Here is a 25,325-nt window from a genome sequence, read left to right as displayed (position 1 = left end):
TCTTCTCGATTATTTAATTACTACTTCCACAATGCATCTACTATATCACAAAACAGCAGCTATTTGTTTCACTCATAACCGGAGTTCTACTAATCCAAATGCAGTGATCTTGGACTTTCTGGAAAGCTTATCAAATTCTCTACAACTTTGTTATTAACCATTTTTACAGTACATATCATTTTTAATATGCAACTCATCAAACTCCAGAATCTGTCCAGAAACTATTCAATTTGCAATACAAAGTAACAATACTTCTACTTCATGAAATCAGTCAAAATTTGACAACATAAAATCTACCAATAGTTGAAGCATACCAAATACATTTAAGATAACATAATGGTGAAGCCTAAACTATTTCTTTATATGACTTTATTATTTTATTTGGATACATAGGTTAAATAATAAATATATATCCAATGTGCATCAAAAATTCTTAAAAATTTACAGTGTCCTTCTAAGGCTATCAAAGGACTACTGTAAAAGTTTCATGCCATTTTGCCAAGTAGAACATCCTATACAAAAATGTCAAGGCAGCAAGGCTTGAAATAGCATAAATGGAAAACCCTATTGAAAAGTGTCAAGCAACAGATTTCCTATTTTTCTTAGCATCCATATACTACTAGGATAACCTCCAACAAATTTCATGAGTATTGGATTCCTAAACAATTTATAAAAATTTACACAAGGATCTCCTAATTATAAATGAAAAATCTATAACTACAAATCTACACATGCACTCATCTTCAAATTTTTACCAGAGCTCATATATGCTAAGACTAGCTTACCACAAAAATTTCATAATTTTTGGAACATAGGAACTCTAGATATAAAATAAACAAATTTGAATGCATTCAAAAGCACATTTCAAATCTCTATTTAAATCTCCAAAAATTTCCACTGTAAATGTCAAGAACATATTTTTCCTAAATACTACACTTCCTAAGGAACACTAACAAATTTATTTCACAATTTTTAAAGCTACCAAACTGAAGATACAAAAATTCACAAAACATATGAAATCTGCATTCAAAATGAACTAGCTTTAAAACATGGAGTCGCTGACACGCGGGACCCACTGGTCAGTTGACCCCACCGGTCAGCGAGACAAAACAGAGCACGACGGTGCCGCTCGACGCTGTGCGGCTAGAGCTCGTCGACGGCGAGTCCACCGGCGGTGACGTCTTCACGACATGACCCCCACTATCTCCCGGACCTAGTGACCTACTTGACCGAGCCTATTGTCGGAGCTAAGTATGGTGGCGGCATTCATGGCGGCACGGCGGAGCCGAACAATGGCGCTACGCCGACGAAGACCACGGCGAAGCACTAAAAGGCGTGGATGAGCTTCCATGGGCTCAGGCGAACCTATCGCACAAGGTTGCACGGTCTACGGTGGAGGGAGGTGCCCCAGCCACGGTGACGGGTGCGGCGGGGATGCTCCGGCGAGCTAGCGCACGGCTCTGTTGCTTACCAAGTGCGGTCAGCGAGCGCGGGCCGAGGCGGTGAGTCACGGGAGCTTGGGTGGAGGTGTTGTAGTGAAGGAGAAGCGACGAGGGCGAGCTAGCGTTAGCTATGGCGACGGCGGAGCTGCTCGGTGCTACGGGAGCTCGGCGGCTGCGCGCAAGGACAAAGGAGGAGCAGAGGAAATGCAAAATGGAGCGCGGGATGGGTCGGGCGAGCGCTGGCGGTGTTAAGGCCACGCTCTGGCTCATCACTGCCGCGCTGGGCAGAACGCCGGCGACGCGTGGCTAGTTCTCGCGCCACGCGGCGGCCACGGTCTGAACCGGTCAGCCACTGAATCCATCGATTCAGTTCATTCAGTAACGAAATGTCGAGCCTGACGACGAGTTTTCGCGTTGATGTAACAGCTAATCCGTGGCTCCAATTCGTAACTGATCTAAACAACTTTCGTAGACATAAGTACCAGCTACAAATCTTGTTCAAAGAGCTCGTTCTAATTCGCAACAGAAATGGAGTAAAATCATCCCAAACATCGGCTATCAGTCAGTCAAGGTTCATGACTTAGCAAAAATTTGCTAAGTGTTGCAAATGTTGATTTTTCTGATTTTTGTGATCCAATTTCACACATGCTAGGAGCTGAATCAGTTAGTGACCCAAAAATAAAAGTTGTTCCTTATATCAAATACTACAACTTTGCTTTAGTGATCTCCTCCATGCAAGGTTTCTAACACCTAGTTCAAACTTGGTCAAACAAGCTACATTCAAAAGATGGTACATACTTAAACTATGACATAATGACCTAATTAGCCCTAGCCATAAATACCAAAGTTGTTCATGATGATATTCTAAACATGTTTAAGCTATTTGCAAGGTCACACAATCATCTACATGTTTACACTCATGATCATATGCACATACTCATGGGAACATAAAATAATAAGAATGTTGCATATGTTTCAATCGAATGTTTCAAATGTCAAAGCTTATATATGAATGCTTTATGATCATGCTCATGCTATGCAAGTCAAGTTATGCAAGGCTAACACCCGAGGTGTTACAAAGTAACCCGGTAACAAATACCAAGTCAGGGCGCGTACATACTTAAGCATGTTGCAAGCTTCCGACAGCTGAAGCATATGGAACCACTTTCATTTGATTGAGCTCATATTGGTTCCTAGGGCATTGAAAATCCCCATATCTATCGCCCTTGACTATAGAAGCAGGTGAGAGACTACATTTGTGCATACTGAATTTTTTTAAGATTCTTTCTATGTATGCCTTTTATGATAGTCCTAATACCCCTTTTCTTCTATCTCGGTGAATCTCGATACCTAGAACGAACGAGACTTCACCAAGATCTTTCATATCAAGTTTTGAGGACAAAAACTTCTTTGTCTCCTGTAGTAGACTGACATCACTACTAGCAAATAAGATATCATCCACATACAGGACAAGAAAGATAAACTTCCTATTCTTAAACTTTGCATAGACACAATTGTCCTCTACATTCTCTTTAAAACCCAAAATTCTTTATTGTCTGATCAAACTTTAAGTACCACTGTCTTGAAGCTTGTTTTAATCCATAAATGGATTTCTTTAGGTGGCATCTCATTCGTTCTTTTCCTTCCATGACAAAACCTTTCGGTTGTGCCATGTAAACATTTTTTTCTAAGTTTTTGTTGAGAAATGTTGTCTTTACATTCATCTGATGTAATTCTAAATCGTAATGTGTCTTTAATGTCATTATGATTCTAAAGGAAACTTTATATGAGACTGGAGAAAAGGTCTCATTGTAATCAATCATTTCTCTTTGCTTAAAGCCTTTTGCCACAAGTCGCGCTTTATATCTCTCTATATTTCCTTGAGAGTCAAGTTTTGTTTTGTAGACCCATTTATAGTCTACTATTTTGGCTCCTTTAGGAATTATATCTAAATTCTAAACTTTATTGACATTCATTGATTTCATTTCATCTTTGATGAATGATCACTACTCATGGCTTCTTTAAACGAGGTGGGATCATCCTCCATTTGAAATTCCTTAGTGTTGTACACTTCATAATCAGCAGGAATAGCTGATTTTCTAACTCTTTGAGACCTTCTAGGGGCCTTCACATTTGGCACATCTTCTGTTTGAGGCTACTATTGCTCCCCCTCATGTGTGGCAATAGGTTCTATATGATCCTAAAGAACAGGTTCCTCATCGTCATTCATTGTTGCCACAGGTGGGATAACAACAGATGCTGGCACCATAGTATCTAGCACTATCGGTGCAGCGACAGCAGGTAGTGAGAAAAATAGCTCGAATCATTAGAGTGGGCGCATACATCCGCTTCACTTCAAGGTCAATTTCTCGAGCTACCATGCTCACCCTCATCAATTCATCCTCTAGGAAGACAGCGTGTCTTGTTTCCACAAGCTTTGTATGTCTCTTTGGACAGTAGAAAATGAAAAACTTTTGACTTTTCTGGGTAGCCAAACCAATGGCAACTTACTGTTTTGGGATCTAACTTCCTAATGTTTGGGTTAAATACTTTAGCCTCAGCAGGGCTCCCCCACACACTTAAGTGTTTAGTGAGGGTACTTTTCCTGTCCACAACTCATACGGTGTTTTAGATACCGACTTACTTTGTACTCTATTGAGAATATAAATGTCGGTTTTTAACGCCTCCATTCACATGCTCAACTGTAAGGTGGAGTAACTTATCATACTGTCCACCATATCCATCAGGGTATGATTGATTCTTTTAGCTACTCTATTCTGCTGAGGTTCGCCTGGTATAGAATACTGGGCTACTATGCCATTCTTTTAGGGTATACCGATCGTAGTACTCCCCCACGGTTAGACCTGACTATCTTAATCTTTAATATCTTAAATTTATCCAATGCTTCTGTTCTTTCTTTGATTGAATAAATGTAGCTATAATGGGAGTAATCATTTGTGAATATTATGAATGAATCATAACCATCCACACTCTTTACAGGGAAATGACCACAGATGTCTGTATGAATAATCTATAAAATTCATACGCTTTGTTTGTCATCTTTCTTTACATACTTTCCTTTTATCCATTCTGTGCATTGTTCTAAATCTGAGAGCTCTAATGGAGGAAGAATATATCATTCTTAACTAGTCTTTCTATTCTCTCCCTCGAAATATGGCCTAAACAACAGTGCTATAATTTCGATGACGTATTATGAGCTCTCTTATACCACCATTTCTAGAGTGACTCTCTGTCATCAGCTTCTTTATCAGCTGGGTAGCATATGTCTTTGAAGAGCTAGTGAATTGACTCTTTATTCTATTGAGGTATTCGGTGACTGTGTCACACTCTAGGATTGAACCCACAATTGCAGGCTTAATCGGTTCTTTATCATAGCCAAATATTTTTTGTTGGCAGTGACCCACTTCTTATGCTCAAAGTCAAAGGACATATTTTGGGATTCAAAATCCCTTTCTTTAGTTTCCTAATCGGCATTATTCTCTTTTGTCTCCCTCACCGGTGCCACAGAATCAGTGGGACACGGTGAGGTGACTACCCAGTCTATCTTAGCCAAGATGAAAACCAGGTCAAACATTTTCTTAACATATAAATAACACCATTTGCATGCCTTAATTCTAACGTTGGTCAAAATCAAAACATATAATTATTCTTATACATTAATTCTACATCACCGTTGGACAGAAATAGAATTAATGCATAAAACATTAACTTTCACAACTTTCTTACACACTAATTCTACATCACCATAGGGCAGAAATAGAATTAATGCATAAATCATTAAAATTTACAACTGTTTTTACACACTAATTCTACATTACCGTTGGGCAGAAATAGAATTAATGTATAAATCATTAAAATTACGATATTGTTATTAACAACGTTGGTAAGAAAATAACAACAACATAATCATGTCAAATCTCTTTTTCTCCAATTAAATATCACATTGGTTTAAATAACTGGAGAATAAACATTTTCTTTAGCAACGGAAAAACTTTCTTTTTCTCCAATTAAATATCACGTTGGTACAAATTAACTGGAGGATAAACAATTTCTTTGGTAGCGAAAAAACTCCTACTCATTTCTTGAATTTTACCCACAGGGAAAAATTACTTTTCTATTTTTTTTTCTTTTGAGCCAATTTGCATTTTCAATTTTCTAGAAAAAAAGAAAATACGAAATCGGGCTCTTGCTCTTCCTGTGTCGGCCCAAACCGGTCAAAACTGGCTCGGCCCACTGCTCTGCGCGGCTCTCGGGCGCACCCAGGCCGCAACGTGGGCCTGGGCCGACAAAGTGCCGCGGCCGCACACGCCCACCTAGGCCAGCGACGGCTCGATCAATCTCGGTCGTCCGGGCCGATCCGACGGCCGTCCGCGAGTGTCGCGTGATCAAAACGCCGACCGCAGCGGCGCCTGGAAAACCCTAGCGGTCATTCGCTTCGTCTATTTCTCTCTCTTCGCTCTGTCTTCGCTGCTCTCTCCTCTCTCAGCGCAACGAGCACCGAGCGGCGACCGAGCAACTACGGCGGTGGAGCGACCATGGCGCCGTCGCCGGCCCCCTCGCCGACGCGCGTGCTCCCCAATGGGTGAGCACGTCGCCGTCGAGCGGCCTGGCCGCGGCGCCCCCTTGGGCGAGCCTGGCGAGCAGCTGCCCCTAGCTCGTCTCTTCTTCTCCCACGCCGGCGAAGGGCCATCCCGACGCACGACGAGGTAGGTCCGTTCCTCTTTTCCCCTTCTCTGATTTGGATTTCTTTTCTCTTATCCGAACCGGTGATGAGGATTAGGGTTTGTTCTAGGGTTAGGGTTCGGAATCTGACCTTCCCCTTCTCTGATTTGCATTTGAATCTTCTTTCTTTTCTTTTTGAATCTGCTTCTTTCTACGGATTCAACCGATTAGGGTAGGTTTCATTTTCTTTTGATTTCTTTTTCTTTTCGGAGTTCATCCGAATGGCTTTCCCCTTTTCCCTTTCTCAATGCGAGTTAGGGTTTGGGTTCAGTTGAACCCGATTTGTTTTGATTCGAGATCGAGATGCTAGGGTTCACTGTTCTTCCCCGAGACTGATTCCTTCACCTTCTTCCCCCTTTCCCTTCTTCTTTTGGGATCAACCCGATTTGGGATGGGGTTAAAATAGGGTTAGGTTTTAGGGTTCGGTCAAATCCGAACCCACTCTTCTTCTTCTTTCTACTGTTTCTCTTTCTGTTGAAGGCTTTTACGGGTTTAGGGTTAGTGAACCCCTTCTCTGTTCAGATCCGTAAAGAACTCTTTTCTTTTCTTGCCGCACCGGCACTTTTCCCCGCGCGGTGGCGGTGGTGACCGGGGTTCCAGTGACGTCCGTCACCCCCGGTCCCTTTTCCGTTTCTTTTACCCGATAAGGGTTAGGGTTACACACTGGTAACCTGGCTCTGGTACCATTGTTAGTGTCATAGTGTACCTTTCTGTGTAACTGTAGATCCGTAGTAAGGCTCCTTTGCCCTTCGGAGCTTCACCGCAGCGACGTGGACGCCGGTGCCGCGGTGTAGTAGGCGTCCTGCGCGATGAAGATGAAGTCCAGTGGCGCTGCAGTGGCGACGGTGAGGTTACGGCGGTGCGGCATCCCGTTGCTAGCAGCAGAGCCTTTAGATCGAACTAGGTTTCTGTGAGTGGGATTGCAGCGGCTCCAGACAACCTCGGTTACCCAAGCCCTGATCCCCGCCTTACCTTTTATATGTGTTGTGCGATAGGGACTCATCAACCATATTAAAGTTGAGCTCCCCCGATCAGGGAGCAAAGACACGGGCTCAATAGGCCATTGGGGCGGAGATCAACTGACAAAGACGAGACCCTCGTCTGTTATGGCGGCGGTGGCGGCGGCGGTGGCGCCGCCGATACTCGAGCTGGACCCGTCGCACGATCGAGCCGGCCGCGTTATGGAGGACATCGTGCGGCTGGAGCGGAGGATCTTCCCGAAGCACGAGTCGCTGGCGCGGTCCCTGCACGACGAGCTCAAGCGGCGGAACTCCGGCCTGATCTACACGACGTCCGGCGCCGACGGCGAGGAGGTGATCGGGTATGCTATGTACACCTGCAACACCTCCCTCTGCGCCACCATCACCAAGCTCGCCGGTGAGAACACGTTGCGATCCCTGTCTCCCTGTCCCTGGTCTCTCTCCCTGGGTTAAGGTTGACCGGAATGTCTGAATCGTGTGCCCAAAACTGCAAACTTTTGGTTGCAGTGAAGGAGAGTTGCAGGCGGCAGGGCCACGGCGAGGCGCTACTGGCGGCCGCAGTGGAGCGGTGCCGGCGGAGGAAGATCCAGCGGCTCTCCCTCCATGTCGACCCGACGAGGACGGCGGCTGTGGCGCTGTATCGGAAGGCCGGGTTCCAGGTCGACACTACCGTCGAGGGCTACTACGCACCGCACAGGGACGCCTACCGGATGTACTTGGATCTGTAGAATGGTCGAGGACGAGAACCAGTGCTTGATCGGCCAGTACTCCATTAGCGTGGAGCCATTAATGCTTCTCAAAATTGATAATTTCTCTTGACGCACTCTGCTTCTGTGAGAGTTTTTGTCGATGATTCCAAACTGTAGTAAGGATCATGTTAATTCCCGCAGGATTCTGAAACTACTGCCATATTAAATGAGCATTTGGTTTCAGCAATTACAACTGTGGATATCGCCCAGTCTGTATGACAATTCAGTTCAGAGATGCTGCCATATCAGTTTCTACTCCAAGGTCAATATAACTCAGCAAGAAATTCGTGGATAATTTTGACCTTCTTTATAACTATATATAAGAGATGTTTACTGAATAGTAGCTGGCTAGTCTCACTGACACACGTAGAAAAGCGAAAGACCAATTTGATTCAACATTCAAGTACCCCTTAGGCAAAGCTGATTTACAATACAAGAGAGCAAACCAACAGTGTAAATGGGCACCTGTTGATATGCGACCATTATAAGTAATCAAATGGATGTTTGTTTGAGACATGGAGTGATCAACTTATCTTCTCACTTCTAACTTTGCTTGATTTGTAGAATATAATAGGTAAATCCATCAGACTCTCATCCCTTATAATCAAATATATAATCAGTGTAAGCATAGAATAGTCACTATACCAAAATCATAAAATAAACTCATATGCACTACCTCTTTGTTGCTCAGCTAGTGCCCAACTGGCCGATATGGCCTCAGTGATGGCAATTGGCAAAACTTAAAACTCACCAATTCCCCCTAGTGGCTGGCCCAACGGAAGGCCGATGCGTTGGACGGTTGGAGTCTTGGAGAACACCCAGCGTTAATTAGTTTGTAGTTAGTCTTGATGAATCAGGTTCCATCAGAGGGTTAAATAATTATATATTCCTATACCTTTCTCAGGTGAAAACATGTCATCCAAAATGGTAAAATTTTGTTCACAAGCTGAACTGCTAAGCTGCTACATCTCATCCTGCTTCCTAAATAGTCATACAGCTGGGCTCTTACTCAAAGGGCCAATACTTGATCACATTGGTCTCTGATGTTTAAGTCAAGGTCACTAACTTTTGTTCCCACGGATATTACTGCAGCCTCCTTTGTAACATGAACTGCACTGTTCACCTGTTACTAAAACTGGTGGTAGCCATATATGTAGGAAGATACTGTTACTGTTCATCCATGACTGTTTGCTTCTCTTTGCTTCATCCTTGACTGTTACTGCAGTAGGTATTAGAACTATGTCAGTCTGATGTTTGTTTTACTGCTTGATTGTATTGATTGATTAGTCATCCAGTGACCAGTGAATACTTCAGCTGCTGAGTGGTCCTTAGATTCTGAGTGGTGTCAGTGGTACATCACTGCATATACATTGACAAGTTTACAGAATTGATGCTGGGTGGTGTCGGTACAAAGATAGGTATGAGTACTTCTGTTCATGCTTTACATGTTTCTTGCATTTTAGATTTTGAAATAAGATTTTGAGTTAAATGCATGGATGGTCCATCAACTTGCGCTCTAGTTTCACTTAGGTCCATCAACTCTGAAAGTGGTTTTTTGGGTTCATCATCTTTGTTAGTGGCGTATTCCTAGCCCATGCCCCATTTGTTTCAATTTTTTAACCGACGTGACACGTCGGGGACAACGCACACACGCATGCATGTGCATGCATCCGGAGCTGGAACACCGCCACGGCCAGGAACTCCCCTGCGAACGCGTTCCCGCTGAGGTTGAGCGACACCTGTGTGGCCGCGGCAGCAGCTCGCCCACGCCCACAGCCGTCCGTGCTCCACACGCCGTCCAAGACCTATGTCTGGGTCGCCAACCGCGCCACGCCCATCACCGACCACGCCGCTCCGCTGCAGCTCACGGCCAACGACATCTCCATCGAGGACCCCAACGGCACCACCATTTGGTCCACGCCACCGTTCGAGACTCCCGTGGCTGCTCTCCGGCTCGACGACCACGGCAACCTCGCGCCCATGTATGGCCTGCGCTTGGCCACAGCAGGTCTCGGCCTGACCACGGAGCTCGCCGTGAAGGCGTTCGGGCGAGGGACGCCGCGCCGGAGCATGAGCCGGAACAGCGCGAGCGCCTGCTCGGACAAGGGTGCGCGCGAGGGAGAGGAGAGGGTCATAGAGCTGCTGGTGAAGGCTGGGGAAACACTGCTCGGCGCCCATGTCTGCACGGAGCTCGGCTACGGCCGGCCATGGTGAGTGGCTGCGCGGCAGTAGGGCTGGGAGAGCGAGGGAGGCCAGAGGAAGCTAGCGTGAGTGAGGAGGGTGCCGGTCTCTGTATTCATGCACATGGAGGCGAGGTGGCAAGCGAGGGCAGCACAGAGGAGCCACGCGGCGTCGCTCTCCTACTTGTGGTCGGCCACGACGCCATTCGTTTCTCAATCCTGAAGGAAGTAACCAATACTACCGCAAAAATACACGAAAACATCAATCTTTGTCCCCTCTTAAATCCGAATCCGTTTAGTTTTGGCACAAGCGGTAGTAATAAATGTTGTAGAGCTACGCGAGATCTCCAACTTTGCTTAAAGTGCCAAAGTCTAATTCGGTCTGGTTGGAGAGATACAAGGTTCCAAAGTGGGGTTCACGCAGATGACTCGTTCGCCTCGGACGCCGGCCGGCCTCGCTCTCGACCGCTAGCTGGCTTGGCCATCGCATCGCGCGGCCATGTCATCATCAAAGCGGTGGACGTCCGCCTCCGACACGGAGCTGTCGAACCAGCCACAACAACATCCCCCGTCGCCGTCTCGATCGCTCGCACGCTCTGCCCGCTCGTTGTAGAAGCGGTAAACGGCGCGCGGGTGCACGAGGCCGAGCCCCTGCACGGTGAGCACGTCGGTCTTCATGCCGGGCTCATTCTCCATGACGCCCGGCGAGACCTTGGGGAACTGCATGCTGGAGCGGTAGTGCTCCGTCCCGGTCTCGCCGAGACGGACGCCGCCCCAGTAGCCGGTGATCGCGTGCCAGACGTAGACGTAGTTGAGCCCGTACTCCTCCTTCGCCGCGCGCACCACCGTCTTGATGCCTTCTCCTTGATGCCGGGGAGACGAGACAAGAGGGGCGGCTTGTCCTCTCCGGCAGGATCGTCGGTGTCGGTGGTGGACTGGTCGGTACCGACAGACTGCCAGCCGTCGTCGATGATGATGAACTTGGGTGGCGCGCCACCGGCGATGAGGCTACGGAGCCCGGTCTCGACGCCCTCCTGGTAGAAGGCATCCCAGGTGCACCAGCCGAAGTAGTCGATGATGCCCAGGAGCTTCTTCTCGGCGCGGACCCGGAACATCCTGAGCGCGGACTTGGCGGCGGCGACGGCGCCGGAGATGGCCGCAAAGGGGTCGGACTCCGCAGCGCCCACGAAGAGCGCGCGCTCGAAGGACGCGGCGCGCGTGTCGGCGTCCCCGCTCTCGACGCAGAGCTCCAGCGCGTCGCCGGCGCCGCCTTGGAGGCTGGCACGGAACGCGCCCTCCACGAGGGGCAGGAACACGCGTACGCCGCCGAGGCCTCGTCGCCGGCGGCGCCCTTGGACTCGACGAGCAGGAACTGGGTCTCGCGCGGGACGTCGCCGCCTTTCTCCCCCATCCGCTGCGCCGCTGCCTGTGCTGACCGTGGACTCGACACCGTGGACTGTCGCGTTAGATTAAAAAGATAAACAAAGGGGTATGGATTAGAGATGCATCACTTCAAAAGTTTATAGACCTAAAAAGCTATTTTCGTAGTTGATGGACCTAAGTGAAACATGGATAAAAGTTAATGGATCAACGATGCATTTAACTCTAAGATTTTCAGTGTTGCAGGTTACAAGGATAAAATTGTTTTGAAAGGAAACTGGTAGTTCTGCAAGATGCAGCTGGCAGTCTTACAATGGCACTGTAACTTATGTCACTCAGAGAAGGACAATACACATTTGCATGACATTATTTCTTATTTTCTTGAATTAAGTCAATTTGCACGGACAGATGTAACAGATGGATGGAGAAACATGGATCCGGCTACATGTTATTTTTTTAATTATTTCTCATTTTCTAAAATTAAATCAACATATCAGTGATGGTGGCCGTGCTCGTGACTTGGTTGATCAGGGCCTTGTACTCATCACTCATTGCATTTACTGTCCATGTGCTTGCTTGTGAGAGCCCTCCGATTGCATTCTAGGATCCGGCCCGAGGATTCAAAAAGGGCTAGGGTTGGGTTAGCTCACCGGAAGGAGGCTTTCACCTCGTTCGGCTGGCAGGCTGAACAGTAAATTTTGGATTGTTTCGGATGATTCAATAGTATTCTGTGAGAGAGAATAAGCTGAAACAAGCGGAGTTGGCTAAGAAAGAAGAAATACCATCCACCATTGGCTTTTGTTGCACTAGTTAAAGAAAATCAGAGTGTTGGATGACTACAGTCTACAGATACAGTTGGTGGTGGTACCCATTACCCAGTGGCCATATTCAAACTCTTATCCATCTTTTTTTTTGAAAGGACTCTTATCCGCCTCATGTAGATGGGGTATAGATTTTTTTTAATCCATTAGAAATGAATAGGGTAGAATAGAATACGGGAGTGGATTATCCATGGGTGAATCTTTAGCTCACTTCACACATATTACTAGAAATACGTAGATCTAGATAACCTAAAGTCCATTTTAGCTTCAAGTTTCTAATGTGGGCCTAACTAAATTCCATTTTAGCTTCAAGTTTCTAATGTGGGACTCACTATTGCTCTGACTACACTAATCTGCACAACGTATCGACTTCCATATTGAATCATCTCTACAACACATTTAGTTAATTTCGCTATGATATGAACACGAGATTTTTAATCCTAAATCCTAACTTCTGATATGAGCCCATATACATCTAGCCACTCTAATCTGCACGAATTAGTCACATGTTATAACAAGTCACCTCTAACTAATTTCAATCAATTTTGCTAAAACTCTAATGTGTGAATACGAAGTTTTTAGGCCCCAGCTTTTGAGGTGCCTACATGTAAATCTAGCCACACTACTTTGCATAGTGTCGGTGTTTCGAGTAAACACCAATGAGTAAATTTGTGTTATGCGCGTCTGGCTTGGATGATGTGCTAAAAAGACACAAGATTTATACTGGTTCGGGCAGAATGTCCCTACGTCCAGTTCGTGGCTGCTGCTCGTGTTATTAGTACTGAAAAAGTTCGTAGTAGGGGTTACAAATGGACGAGAGAGGAACATGTCCCAAGTCTCTGATGAAAAGGTCGAATGGGTACTGAAAGCTTGGTTGCTGCTCAGCTATGTGTGATGTGATGCGTGATGTGTTGAATAGATCCTCTTAGTGGGGTGTTGAAAGGTCGTAATATGGCTAGATGGGGGTGAATAGCCTATTTAAAAATCTACAAACCAACTAGAGCAATTTGATTAGTATGACAAATAGTTAAAAACAAATTTGCTCTAGCTCTACAAGGGTTGCAAGCCACCTATCCAATAATTTAAATTTCTATGATCACTAGACACAATTTGCTATGTTACTATTTACTAAGAGCTCTCACACTTGCTACACTAAAGAGCTCCACTAGATGAACTTAAAACAACAAAGCAAGCTCTTAATTCTAATTACACTAAAGAGCTTACCATAACTAGTTTGCAAAAATATAAATGATTGAATAAGATGATTATACCGCCGTGTAGAGGAGTGAACCAATCACAAGATGAATATTAAATCAATCACCGGGAGAATACCAAAGGGCAAGAGACAACTAATTTTCTCTCGAGGTTCACGTGCTTGCCAACACGCTACGTCTCTGTTGTGTCGACCAACACTCGGTGGTTCGACGGCTAAGAGGTGTTGCACAAACTTCGTCCACATAATTGAACACCGCAAGAACCTACCCACAAGTGAGGTAACTTAATGACACGAGCAATCCACTAGAGTTACCTTTCGGCGCTTCACTGGGGAAGATACAAATCCTCTCACAATCACTGGAGATGACCACGAACAATCACCAACTCGTGCTAAACCTCCTTCGCTGCACCAAGGCGTCTTGGTGGTGGCAACCACCAAGAGCAACAAGCGAATCTCACAGCAAAACACGAACACCAAGTGCATCTAGATGCAATCACTCAAGCAATGCACTTGAATTCTTTCCCAATCTCACAAAGATGATGAATCAATGATGGAGATGAGTGGGAGGGCTTTGACTAAGCTCACAAGATTGCTATGTCAATGCAAATGGCCAAGAGAGTGAGCTTGAGCCGACCATGGGGCTTAAATAGAAGCCCCTATGAAATAAAGCCGTTGGCTCTTTAGTCCACTGAAAAATAGGACGACCGGACATGCAGGTCAGATCGACCGGACGCTGGACCCCAGCGTCCGGTCGTGCGATGTGTGCCACGTGTCCCCTGCTTCAAACGTCGATCGCCTGATCTCAACGGTCATCAGTACATTTAAGTTGTGATCGGACGTGCTGCTTCGAAGTGACCGAACATAGGACCTCAGCGTCCGGTCGTTTTCAGTAAGCATCTAGAAGCGAAAAATCACGACCAGACGCGTCCGGTCATGCCCTACAGGACTCACCCAGTGTCCGGTCACTCAACGTCCCTCCTGTGCGCCACATATGTCATCATACATCATACTGACCGGACTCAGGCCCTGAGCGTCCGATCAATTCTCGCGCCATCGTCCGGTCAAGAGACTGAGGGCGGACTTCACTGCGCCACTGACCGGACGCAGGACCCCAACGTCCGGTCCCTGTGCCACCAGCGTCCGGTCACTCTGTGAACCCCTATCTTTTCTGTATAGGGCACCAGTGGCACCGTCGGACTGTCCGCACTCTACGGGCGAATACTCCGCCGATGAAGTTTCTAAACCTTGCTCAAATATATCAACCACCAAGTGTATCACCTTGTGCACATGTGTTAGCATATTTTCACAAAAATATTTTCAAGGGTGTTAGCACTCCACTAGATCCTAAATGCATATGCAATGAGTTAGAGCATCTAGTGGCACTTTTGATAACCATATTTCGATACAAGTTTCACCCCTCTTAATAGTATGGCTATCGATCCTAAATGTGATCACACTCGCTAAGTGTCTTGATCATCAAAACAAAACGACTCCTACAATTTATACCTTTGCCTTGAGCCTTTTATTTTTCTCTTTCTTCTTTTCAAGTCCAAGCACTTGATCATCACCATGGAATCATCATCATCATGTCATGATCTTCATTTGCTTCACCACTTAGAATAGTGCTATCTATCTCATAATCACTTTGATAAACTAGGTTAGCACTTAGGGTTTTATCAATTAACCAAAACAAAACTAGAGCTTTTAGGTGCTACGCTCTTCCTTTTATAGGCCAAGGGAGAGTATGGACTACAGATGGGAGAAAAGAGGAAAACGAGAGGCAAAGGAAGTCCTTCAAGGATGCGGGTCTTCCTTTTCCTTTGTGCGGGCCCCCTGACATGACAGGCGGTGATGGGGACAGCCCCACACTAGGGGCATGTCTGCTGACCCTGACAAGGCCACGCTGAGTGTCTACTCGCTGATGATGCCATGTCCTGGCATTGTCAGCGAGTTGTCACGTCCCATCCCGCCCGGCGGGTGGCGCGGCGGACCAACGTGCTGATCCGCGGCCATACAGGGAGCAGACGACGCAGTGACCGCATGTCCGTTACTATAGGTGATGCGGGTTTCCTCCTGGACCGTAGTGGTTGTCGTGAGCTTCCGTTAGGATCCGTGCCCGAGGGCAAATGGCGGCGCCCACAACACTGTGAGGCAAATGTCGACGCCTACAACACTGTTTTTGGCTCTGACATGCCTAGAAGGTCGCAAAGCGCCCTTCTTATCATATCCTAACGGTACTTTCCTGCAGGCGTGCAGGGTACGGTCCTCGGTATTGCGATTGACTTGAGCGTCTTGCCTTATCTGCTCCGCTTGATTCCTGGGTCGGTATCGTGGTAATGTCGTCATAGGCGTCGGGCGAGGCGGAGCTAGCCCTCGGGGGTCAGGCGAGACGGAGTCTGCCCTCAGACGTCGGACAAGGTGGAGCCAGCCCTCGGGGGTCGGGCGAGATGGAGTCTGCCCTCAGACGTCGGGCGAGGCGGAGCTCGGCAAGCGGTGTAGCCGCGCTCTTGGCCGCGCGGATGAATCAATGTTGATGGTCATTAGCTTCTCCTCTTCGAGTACCCTAATATTGGTCCCCGATACATAGAGTAGGCTATTGTCATACTAAGTCATCTCCAATAAACTTTAATAAAAAAAGAGCGTACCCAGTGCAGAGAGCTCCCGCTCTGTGCGGGGTCTGGGGAATGATGTCAGTGGCGAGCCTTACCCTCGCCTGTGCAATGCGAGGAGACCACGCCATGTATGTAGAGTAGCACACCTATATGAACGAAATAGTAATAGAAACTAATAGAATAGTTTAGCTCAAAGCGCAGCTCTTCCGTTAGGTTAATCATTATCCAATGTGTATATATATGGATAAGATTGGAGATGAGAAATACATAATAATAAAAAATTTATGATATGGCTAGCGTGGACAACAAGACAAGTACAAGTATGTCCATACCCTCAGTGGCAGGTAGTCCAAAACTTATCGAAGATTTCATCTCATCACTGCTTAGATGCTCAATAAAAAAGAAACAAGAGCGGGGCACAGACGACAAAGGCCCCGTTCGGCTTACCCAGAAATCGACTTGTTTGGCTTCTTTTTTCAGTCGGAACAGTGTTTTTCTCTCACAACAATTTAGCCAGAACAGTGCTTTTCAGCCAGTTTCAGCAAGCCGAACGGGCCAAAATGTACCTCGCGCCCTTTCCAACACGACGACTCGGGCAGCTTGCCTACCGGATGTTTATTAGCTTAATTAAATTGCTTAGATGCTTTATGTGTCATTAATTCAGTTCTAGGTTTGATGCTTTATGTGTTAATACAGTTCTAAGTTTGACTGGTACAATTTCTCCTGCAAGGACAAGCTTAATAACAAAATAAGGAGAAGTCAAGTAGTTTAGCTTGTTGGACATTTCTGGATAACTCTGATCCTTTTATACTTTATTACTAATAGATCCTTACTAATTAAGTATAAAGTACTAGGCTAGATTTATTACTTAAACTAGTTACCAATTAGCATCCTAACTTTGCAGCAGAAACCTTCCAATGCCCAGAACTTTGCGTTGCTTCAGTAATCACTAATGGAAACATGAGATAGACACAAACAGCCCTGCCTCCATTTGGGGCAAGCACAGAGTTCTCTATTAACTGAGCCAAGTCAGATATGTACAGAGTGGCTGCATATGATCAAGGATGCATGCAGGCACTAAATAAGTTTCTAAAGCACCAACGGGAAGGCTTGCGGTTCCAAATCAGTTCAGGCACTTCCAAAAGCTTGAGTAAAGCATGAAAATGGAGAACATGGGGGGCATAAGATTAACTGGAACTGGGCACTGAGCACTGGCTGAAGGTCTTCAGGGAGGAGGCGTCGCAGTCATTTTATGTGGGAATCATAAACACTGAAGATGATGTCTGGGACAATCAGAGGCAGCTTGCTTATGTACATGAACAGCCGTCTGAGGTTCTCGCTTGACACTGTCTCCATGTCAACCACATCTTGGTCCTCGACATAGATCCACAAGTCACCAGGTCAGGTCTTCTTCAGGTTGTCACGGCAGAATGGGCAGGACTGCGATCTTGAACTCCTGTAAAAAGGCAATGTTATTGTCAAACTATGGTATCTGGAACATAAACGACACTCAATCTTAATGGTGATATAATACAATGAACATTGAAACAGCACATTCAGAGATTCAATCCAAGTTATGCTGATTGAAAAAATTACATTGGCCAAAAGAATCAAACCACAAATATCATAGGAACACCTAGTACACAGGAACAAGTTACATTGGCCAAAAGAAACAGACAAACCACAAATATCATAGGAACACCTAGTACACAGGAACAATAAATCACAGACACCCACCATCAGGGTTTGCTAACATTGAAGCTACTATGATCAGCAGGACCACAAGTAGTTTAATGAGCTAAATTGTTAGCTGAAGTGAACAAATGAGTACTGTGTCTTCGTAGCCTAGAACCAATGGGCTGTAAACAGAGTGCACAGTCTGCACAGAAGATGAATGATTATGTTCGTGGACTGAACCAAAAATAAAAATCAATACTTGATAGGGCACCACACTCAGGTTCCTCTTTGCACTAAGAATGGCAGAACATAGTTTAAAAAATCAGGTGGCTAATCACCACAATAAGCCTACTTACTGTAGTTCACATGAATATCACAATGCCACCTTCCAATGATCACTTCATTTTCAGAATGAAGTAGACAATGGGAAAGCATATAAATGAATACAGATCTGTTTCACAGAGCACTATGTTCTGTTGAGCTATTGGCCATTCATACCAAAAGGTTTCATTAGAAGAAATATAAGCCCATATGCGTGGAGGGGTTCCATCTTGTTTACAAGCACAAGCATATGAGTTGCTGGAAAGAACAACTAAGATAAGTTTACATTGTTCTCAGGCCTCAGCAGTTCATGTTTAGCAGGATCTACCTTACCATGATACAGATACGTTGAGGAATGATATAGATGAATCATCTAGCTAGAAGGCTTGTAATCGATAATGATAACAACAGCCCACCCAAGAAGTTTGCACTTGCATAGCAGTAAAAGTAGGGCGATTGAAATTTGAGAATATATCAATATAACACTCAATGCGGTCACAGATAACACATGGGCAGAAACTGAATCGTGCGCATACCAGTCCTGGTAACATCTGAGGCACATAGCATGGGTGCAGTTGGGCAACACAACTTTGCTGTTCATCTCCATGCAAATCCCACACTTCTCTTCCCTCTCAACATCAATATCAGATAAGGAGCCCCGTTCGTCCTCATCTTTCTTTCTGTACCTCTCCATGCACACGGCCTTCTGCTTCTTGTCCTCCACATCAGTGATCCCCCTTTGCAGTTGCAGCAAAGAAGGAAATATCACAGCTGCTCATGCCAAACATATAACAACTCTGATCAGCAATGCAGCACAAAAGATAACATGGTTAGGCAAAGATGTAAGAACATCACACACTCTTACCATAGAATTCTTTGATACTGGCTTTCCTCTCATGAGTCGACATCGTTGTCGTGCCATCCACAAAAATTCAGGAGGGCACATCGACAATGTGAGCACTGAACCAACAAACCTGCAGCAGAGCATGCCACAGACCTTGTATACGAGGATTCTCAGCAGACCAAGCGCCCCGGCGAGGCTGCAGTCCGTCCACTGCACCAGGAAGAGGAATATATGAGCTGCGGGACTGTACGACAGCCGCATCTGCAGGCACGCACCATCATAGTCCCGGGGAAACTCGGAGGCCCTGCTCATCCAGATAAACAAGGGAACTAGCATCACTTGGCAGATCACATGCACTCAGAGATGAGGCAACCCTCACCTAAAGACCACGCTAGTGCAGTCATCTCGTCCCCTTTTCCTCTTATATAAGCAGAAGAAAAGGATATATTTAGAACTCTGAAACACATGGGGAAGCAGAGCTTTTTTTTTTTTAACTTCCTAAACACATGCGATTCCCTCCTGATCTACTGCCGCTTCGCCGCTCGTGCGCGCACGGATAGCGCAATCAACAACAGGCACCACCAACCACCACAACGGATCCCAACGGAGGGAGGGCGAACCGGACGCTCGATTGATCAACCCATCACCCTCCCTGGCCGCCGCATTGCGCAACCCCAGCAGCAGGCCGAGGAGTCGGCGGCCCAGCCCCCCGCCGAAACCCCCAAACACCCGCTCGATCACGGAGGCCAAACAGAGAAACGAGAAGGACACCGGCCCGTACTAGTGAACTGAAGCAGAATCGACAGGGGATGTGAGGCGGCGCCGGAATCAGGACGGGGGAGGGTAGAGGGAGGCGGGCAAGAGCTGGGCTTACAGGGTGTTGGCGTGCTGGATGTCAGCTTCGAGCACCTTGATGGAGTCCCTGTACGCCTTCCGCATCCTCCTCTTCCGCCGCCGCCGCCCTTCTCATCCAAATGCCGCACGGTCACGGCAAACCCCCTCCCTCCTCGCCGCGACGAAGTAATAAACTCTCGAACCTGGCCGAGCGCCGGAGCCGGGGGGCTTGCGATTGCAATGGGAAGGAAGGTGAGGAGAGGGAGAGGGAGAGGGGTCAGGGCCTCGGGCGCCGCGCGGTGGGGGTGGGGTGGGTGGCGTGGGGGCAGCGGTGGTGTGGTAGGCTTTGAGGGGAGGAGACGATGAGGGCGCGGGCAGGGCCGAGCGCGAGTGTGCGCGTGCGTGCAGGCAGACAGGGGGAGCAGAGCGCGCCGCGCCGGCGTGGCCGCGTTCGGGATGCGTGAGATCCCCGTGGGTCTGGCGCCTGCCCGTCTGCCCCTGCTGCTCCTGCCCGTCTGCCGACCCAGCTCTCGTTTTACCGGTGTTCGGTGGAGGCGGAAAGCAGCCGTGCACCGGCCACGGACGTCGGAAGTCGCGGCAGGATGAGGCGGAGGCGCGGAGCGGAGACCGGAGAGTCGATATATGAATAGATATTGGTGTACATCGGCTGCAGGGTTTGAAATAAATTGTCAGGGTCTCTTTTAGGAAGATGGTAATTTACCGAGAACTTCTGAAAAAAGATTTTTGCCATGTACTTCAGCACTACTTTAACAGTTTTTTTTAGCGATAATATTTTCTTCTCATAATAAATCAGTATAAGTAGTAGCATTTGTCAAATTTCAGCCAAACTAAGCGAACCTATAATAATGCTCTAAAACGTGTGGAGTCCCGAACAAAAAAAAAACTAAATGCAACTGTCTTCTTCTACATAGGGGTGTTTGGATCCAATGACTAAAGTTTAGTCCGTGTCACATCGGATGTTCGGATGCTAATTAGGAGGACTAAACATAAGTTAATTACAAAACTAATTACACAGATGGAGACTAATTTACGAGTCGAATTTATTAAGCCTAATTAACCCGTTATTAGCGCATATTTACTGTAGCACTACATTGTCAAATCATGGACTAATTAGGCTTAAAAAATTCGTCTCGTAAATTAGTCGCAATCTGTGTAATTAATTTTTTTTGTCTATATTTAATACTCTATGTATGTGTCCAAACATTCAATGGGATAGGGACTAAAATCCGGTCTAAGGAACCAAACACCCCCGTAAGATACTACTGCTAGTCTGCTAGTACTAAAAACAAACTTGCGGAGTAATCGGGATGCATAAACTTCTATACAAAATTTAGGGGTCCCATTCTTTATCAATGAGTTGTATAAATACATACAACGACGCAAACCGAGGAATATTTAATATATATATAAACACTTAATATATTTATAATACATAATAAATAGGGGGCTGCTATTTCCTAAAATTTAAGTTCTTTCACGCAATGAACAGTATCCATCCTACTAATCCTGCTACTAAGGGCTAGACAGCGTGGCCACGACGTTCCTTTTTTCTGGCCATTGGATCCCAGATCGTGCGAGCCCTGTTATTTTATAAAAAAAAATCACGAACTTTAGTTGAATCAACTTAGTCCAGAACTTCTCTCAGTTTTTTTTTTAAAAAAATCCTTCGAACTTAAAAAAAAAATAGAGCTGTATATCGCCGGACCCTCTCTGTCCCGACGCGACCACGGCGACGGCGCGACCGGGGTGCGGCGGCATCGGCCGCCCTCCTCCTCCTGCACCTCCTCCTCCACCACCGCTGCTCTCCCTCGCCTACCTCTCACCTCCGTCTCGCCCTCCCCTTCCTCTCTCTCTCTCTTTCTCTCGGTCGCGATTATTCGCGAACCCGCTCGGCATACGACCCGTCCCCTTCGCGGCGCGTCTCCCTCCTCCCACTGCTCCATCATCCTCTGCAACTCATCCCTTCTTCCCTGCAGGCACTGAGGCACGGGCGGAGCAGGCAACGTCGGCAGCAATTGGTGCGGGCGAATCGAGTGGGGCACGGGCGAAAAGAGTGGAGCTTGGAGCAGTGGCACCGGCGCCGGCGCCGGCGGAAGGGCGACGCGAGACATGGTGACCTCGCCTGCCGGGCTCCACCATCCGTGTGCTTTGCCTTGTACGTATCTACGTCCCAGAGGAAGAGAAACAAAGCAAGCAGGCTACAAGAACAAGGTACGTGATCACTTGACCTTGATATGATCTCATCCGTACTTCCTGCTCAGTGCCCTCTGTGCTGCTGCACAGAAGAGGACCAACGGAAGGGGAACGAACTAGAGCAAGATGGGCGGCGCACTGCTGCTGCCCCTCGGGTCCGTACCCTATTCCACTCCCGTCGAACTTGTCAGAAAATTCAGCTTGTCAAGCTCCCTTGCTGACAAAATATAGCCTGCAGCCTCATTGAAATTTTCATGGAATCTCTAATTTGAAAATCTCTGTGCACGTTTCCTAGCCACGACTACCATTTCTTGCCTCTTTGAATCTGGACCGAGCCAACGAGCGCTACAACAACTTGAAGCCTTGAACAACCGACAAGATGTACAGTGTCCAGCAGCTACTCGACGTAATGCCTCAAAGTCAAGCTGTTGACTGAAGCAACGTTGTTGCTGCTGCAAGTCGTCTCTGTAAGTTGTATGCCATTTGTTGAAATTCTCCCGAAGCTTTTTTTTGCCTAAAATTTTATATGCAGAGGCATGCAGCCTGTGTGGAATATATATCGTTCTTCACTAAAATCCTTCTAAGGAGTGCCAAATCTATTAATGCTCTTAGACTCTTGCATGTTTCCTAAACAACGATTTGTGTTCACTCTTACTCGCTTTGGAATAGCAATGGTATTTGTTTGCTTGTGTCATATTGAGGTCAATCTAAACGTCAATGGTCCTTTTCTCTTTATTTACATGTCAGATTAAGTTGTTTAACCTAACGCGAGTAGTTATATAAGAAAAGGCAACAATACCTGGGAAAGTAAGCAACAGGTCATACCAAAGGCAGTGTCCACCGCTTATGACCCTAACCTCTGAAAAGAGAAGGTATATGATCCAAAACATGGATTTTTCACATCACGATATATACTCAAACTATTTTCATTCAAACCTCAAATTTTCTACTTGGTACACCAGATCTGCAATCTAGCTAAATTAATCCATGCCACTTTATGCAGTCCATTCAATAGTAGCAAGTACATAACATGCCCGCAAGCTTAATACACAGCTGGTTGCTTTAAGCAAAAGAATTCATAATCTATTTTAACTAAGACAATAACTCAGGTGGCCTACATAATTACTTGACAATATACTACTTAACTACACAAATGTTTGGGGCTCAGTTTGAGCCACTAATCATCCTCGAGGGGGTTGCTATGTAACTTGGACTGCAATTGGTAAACGAAATGTAGCATTAGCAGTAAAATTATGATTAGCTTGCATGATGATCAAATGCTGGAAACATGTGTCTTTCTCAGTCTTATTATCACTCATCAGGCACCAGCGATTCATAAATCTATGATTTTCATATCACAATTTCCATTTCATATCATCACTCATCAGTGCACAATTATCGTTTCATCTGTGTACATTTTAATAGTGTCATTTTGTTCTTCCCCCTTGCCAGACTGTTGCATACTATTTCCACAGATTGATTCTTGATGAGGGAGAGACTGAGAAATCCCGAAAGATAGCCATAGCTCCTCTGGGCTTCTGATGCTTTCCACATAGCTCCACCAGCATCATGGCGATTTTGCACTTTAGAATCTTTTCATCTCTTTTCTATGTTTGATGATCTTATTTACCCGCCTCCAAGTTTGATACCGTGCCCTCTATATCAGTAAAATATTTAACACAGATATTAAACTCAATCACCTCTTTAGTTTGCAGAAGCCCAGCTCCTTTTGTAACTACCAAATATCTCTTGAGGCATGATCCCAAAAGATACAAAAAGCTCCTTTTGTAACTACCAAATATCTCTTGGGGGCATGATCCCAAAAGATACAAAAAGCAAGTTCCAGAGCTACCCGGACCTATACTAAAAAATGGTAAGAATTGGACTAAAAGATTGAGGTGAAGAAATAGCTCATACTGGCACACCATTATCTGCTATTTTCTTTCTTACGTAATTTCAGAGTGTTGAACATAGGTTTCAACAAGATCGTTGTGACACTGCCTTCATTGACATGTTTTCCATTTTCTCTAAGCTCCAAGATTACGAGCTTCATCCGTTGCACAAGGGAACTAACCATGGATAAAAGTTCATCGCCAACCTCTTATGGAATGTGCTGTTCAAGTGCCTTACAAGATCAATATATTAGTTGAACTGATCTGTTTAGATTTATGTTCATATCCAATAGTGTTGCCCCTTATATATATCAGATGAACGATAACATCCATTATGCGTATTTTTGCACGCATTTGGTATATTCATCATGATTTACACACATTATAATTTGTATATCCTTCATTTTGTGCTTACTCAAATTATAGATTGGAATAATTGTTTTTTCAGCAAAAAATGTACTGGATAAAGATCCATAGCTATAAGGTCCTTGAATTTTCACAAGATACAAAAGACTTTTGATGAAAAAGAAAAATTAGTCCCTTAATCAGATAATAATTTCCCTTTATTTATTTTCAAAAGGCACAAGTGCTGCACTTCTACCAAGAGGCAATATGCAAAAAAATAATCTTGGTTTACAATTGCGAGTTTCTGGTCGATATAATGCAAGTCGTACTATTATGACCCGTAAATTTGAGGTATACTAGCCTACCAGAACGTTATTGATCCACTGGCATACTCCAAACTGGGCGCGGCAAAGCCACGCCGCTTTTTCTAGTTAGATCTTAATCTAACCATCCAGGAATCTGGACTATAGGAAACGTGTAATAAATATTATTAGAGTAATTGTGAAATATATTTTTCATAATAAATCCATTTAAAGATACAAATAAAGGTATTATTTGTTATAAAGTAATTAAATTTAAGAAAGTTTGGCTTGCTCTAAACTTAGGATTACATTTTTTTGGACAGAGGTGGTAGTATAGTATAGATTAACCAACATGAATCATGTATGTGTGATGATTAATGGGCAAACTCAGTTTATCTTCTCCTTTTCTTGGTGAATTAGACATTTATACTTAAACCCAAGTGGACATGTCTACTCCTATATTGTGTCTGTGATTGTTTATGTATAGGATCTTATGTAGTATAATCTAAGTCAACATGAATATAGGTCTTGGGCAGGGCCGTCTTAAGAGGGTAGGGCAAAAAGGGCGACAACCGGGGGGCCATGCCACGAGGGGGCACATGAGTATATGTATGTACATAGTACTTGGTATATTTATGTGGTCCATTGAAATGAAAATTTAAAGGCCATTTAGGAATTAGCTTGTCATCGCTTCCTATTTTGATATTCGGCTATTCTCGACCACTTCCAACATATGCTACAAGTTAACTCTTATTAGTAGTACTATATACTTC

General features: G+C 45.5%; 1 protein-coding gene, 1 long non-coding RNA gene and 1 pseudogene across 5 annotated transcripts; 2 read left to right on the top strand and 1 right to left on the bottom strand.

The window, feature by feature from the left end:
• Window positions 1-7,244: 7,244 nt before the first annotated feature.
• LOC136485858 (uncharacterized) lies at window positions 7,245-8,149 on the top strand. The gene is made up of 2 exons (XM_066482681.1): window positions 7,245-7,562; window positions 7,673-8,149. Exons 1-2 carry the CDS (start codon window positions 7,292-7,294, stop codon window positions 7,891-7,893), a joined length of 492 nt encoding a protein of 163 aa, XP_066338778.1. The 5' UTR covers window positions 7,245-7,291; the 3' UTR covers window positions 7,894-8,149.
• Window positions 8,150-17,091: 8,942 nt separating this feature from the next.
• LOC136485850 (E3 ubiquitin-protein ligase AIRP2-like) lies at window positions 17,092-20,358 on the bottom strand (annotated as a pseudogene).
• A 1,145-nt stretch (window positions 20,359-21,503) lies between these two features.
• LOC136485837 (uncharacterized) lies at window positions 21,504-24,513 on the top strand. Of its 4 annotated transcripts, XR_010766572.1 has the most exons (5): window positions 21,504-22,031; window positions 22,104-22,168; window positions 22,309-22,480; window positions 23,722-23,886; window positions 24,046-24,506. It is a non-coding gene; the product is annotated as an uncharacterized lncRNA (long non-coding RNA). The 4 variants fall into 4 exon arrangements; XR_010766577.1 differs by having other exon boundaries at window positions 21,504-22,168; window positions 23,729-23,886; window positions 24,046-24,513; XR_010766569.1 differs by having other exon boundaries at window positions 21,504-22,168; window positions 24,046-24,507.
• The last annotated feature ends 812 nt before the right edge of the window (window positions 24,514-25,325 follow it).

This window comes from Miscanthus floridulus, chromosome 1 (assembly GCF_019320115.1).
Source record: "Miscanthus floridulus cultivar M001 chromosome 1, ASM1932011v1, whole genome shotgun sequence".
In the NCBI taxonomy this organism is placed as follows: domain Eukaryota; kingdom Viridiplantae; phylum Streptophyta; class Magnoliopsida; order Poales; family Poaceae; genus Miscanthus; species Miscanthus floridulus.
The sequence above is the reverse complement of the archived record's forward strand: the minus strand, read 5'-3'. Positions and strand labels throughout refer to the sequence as shown.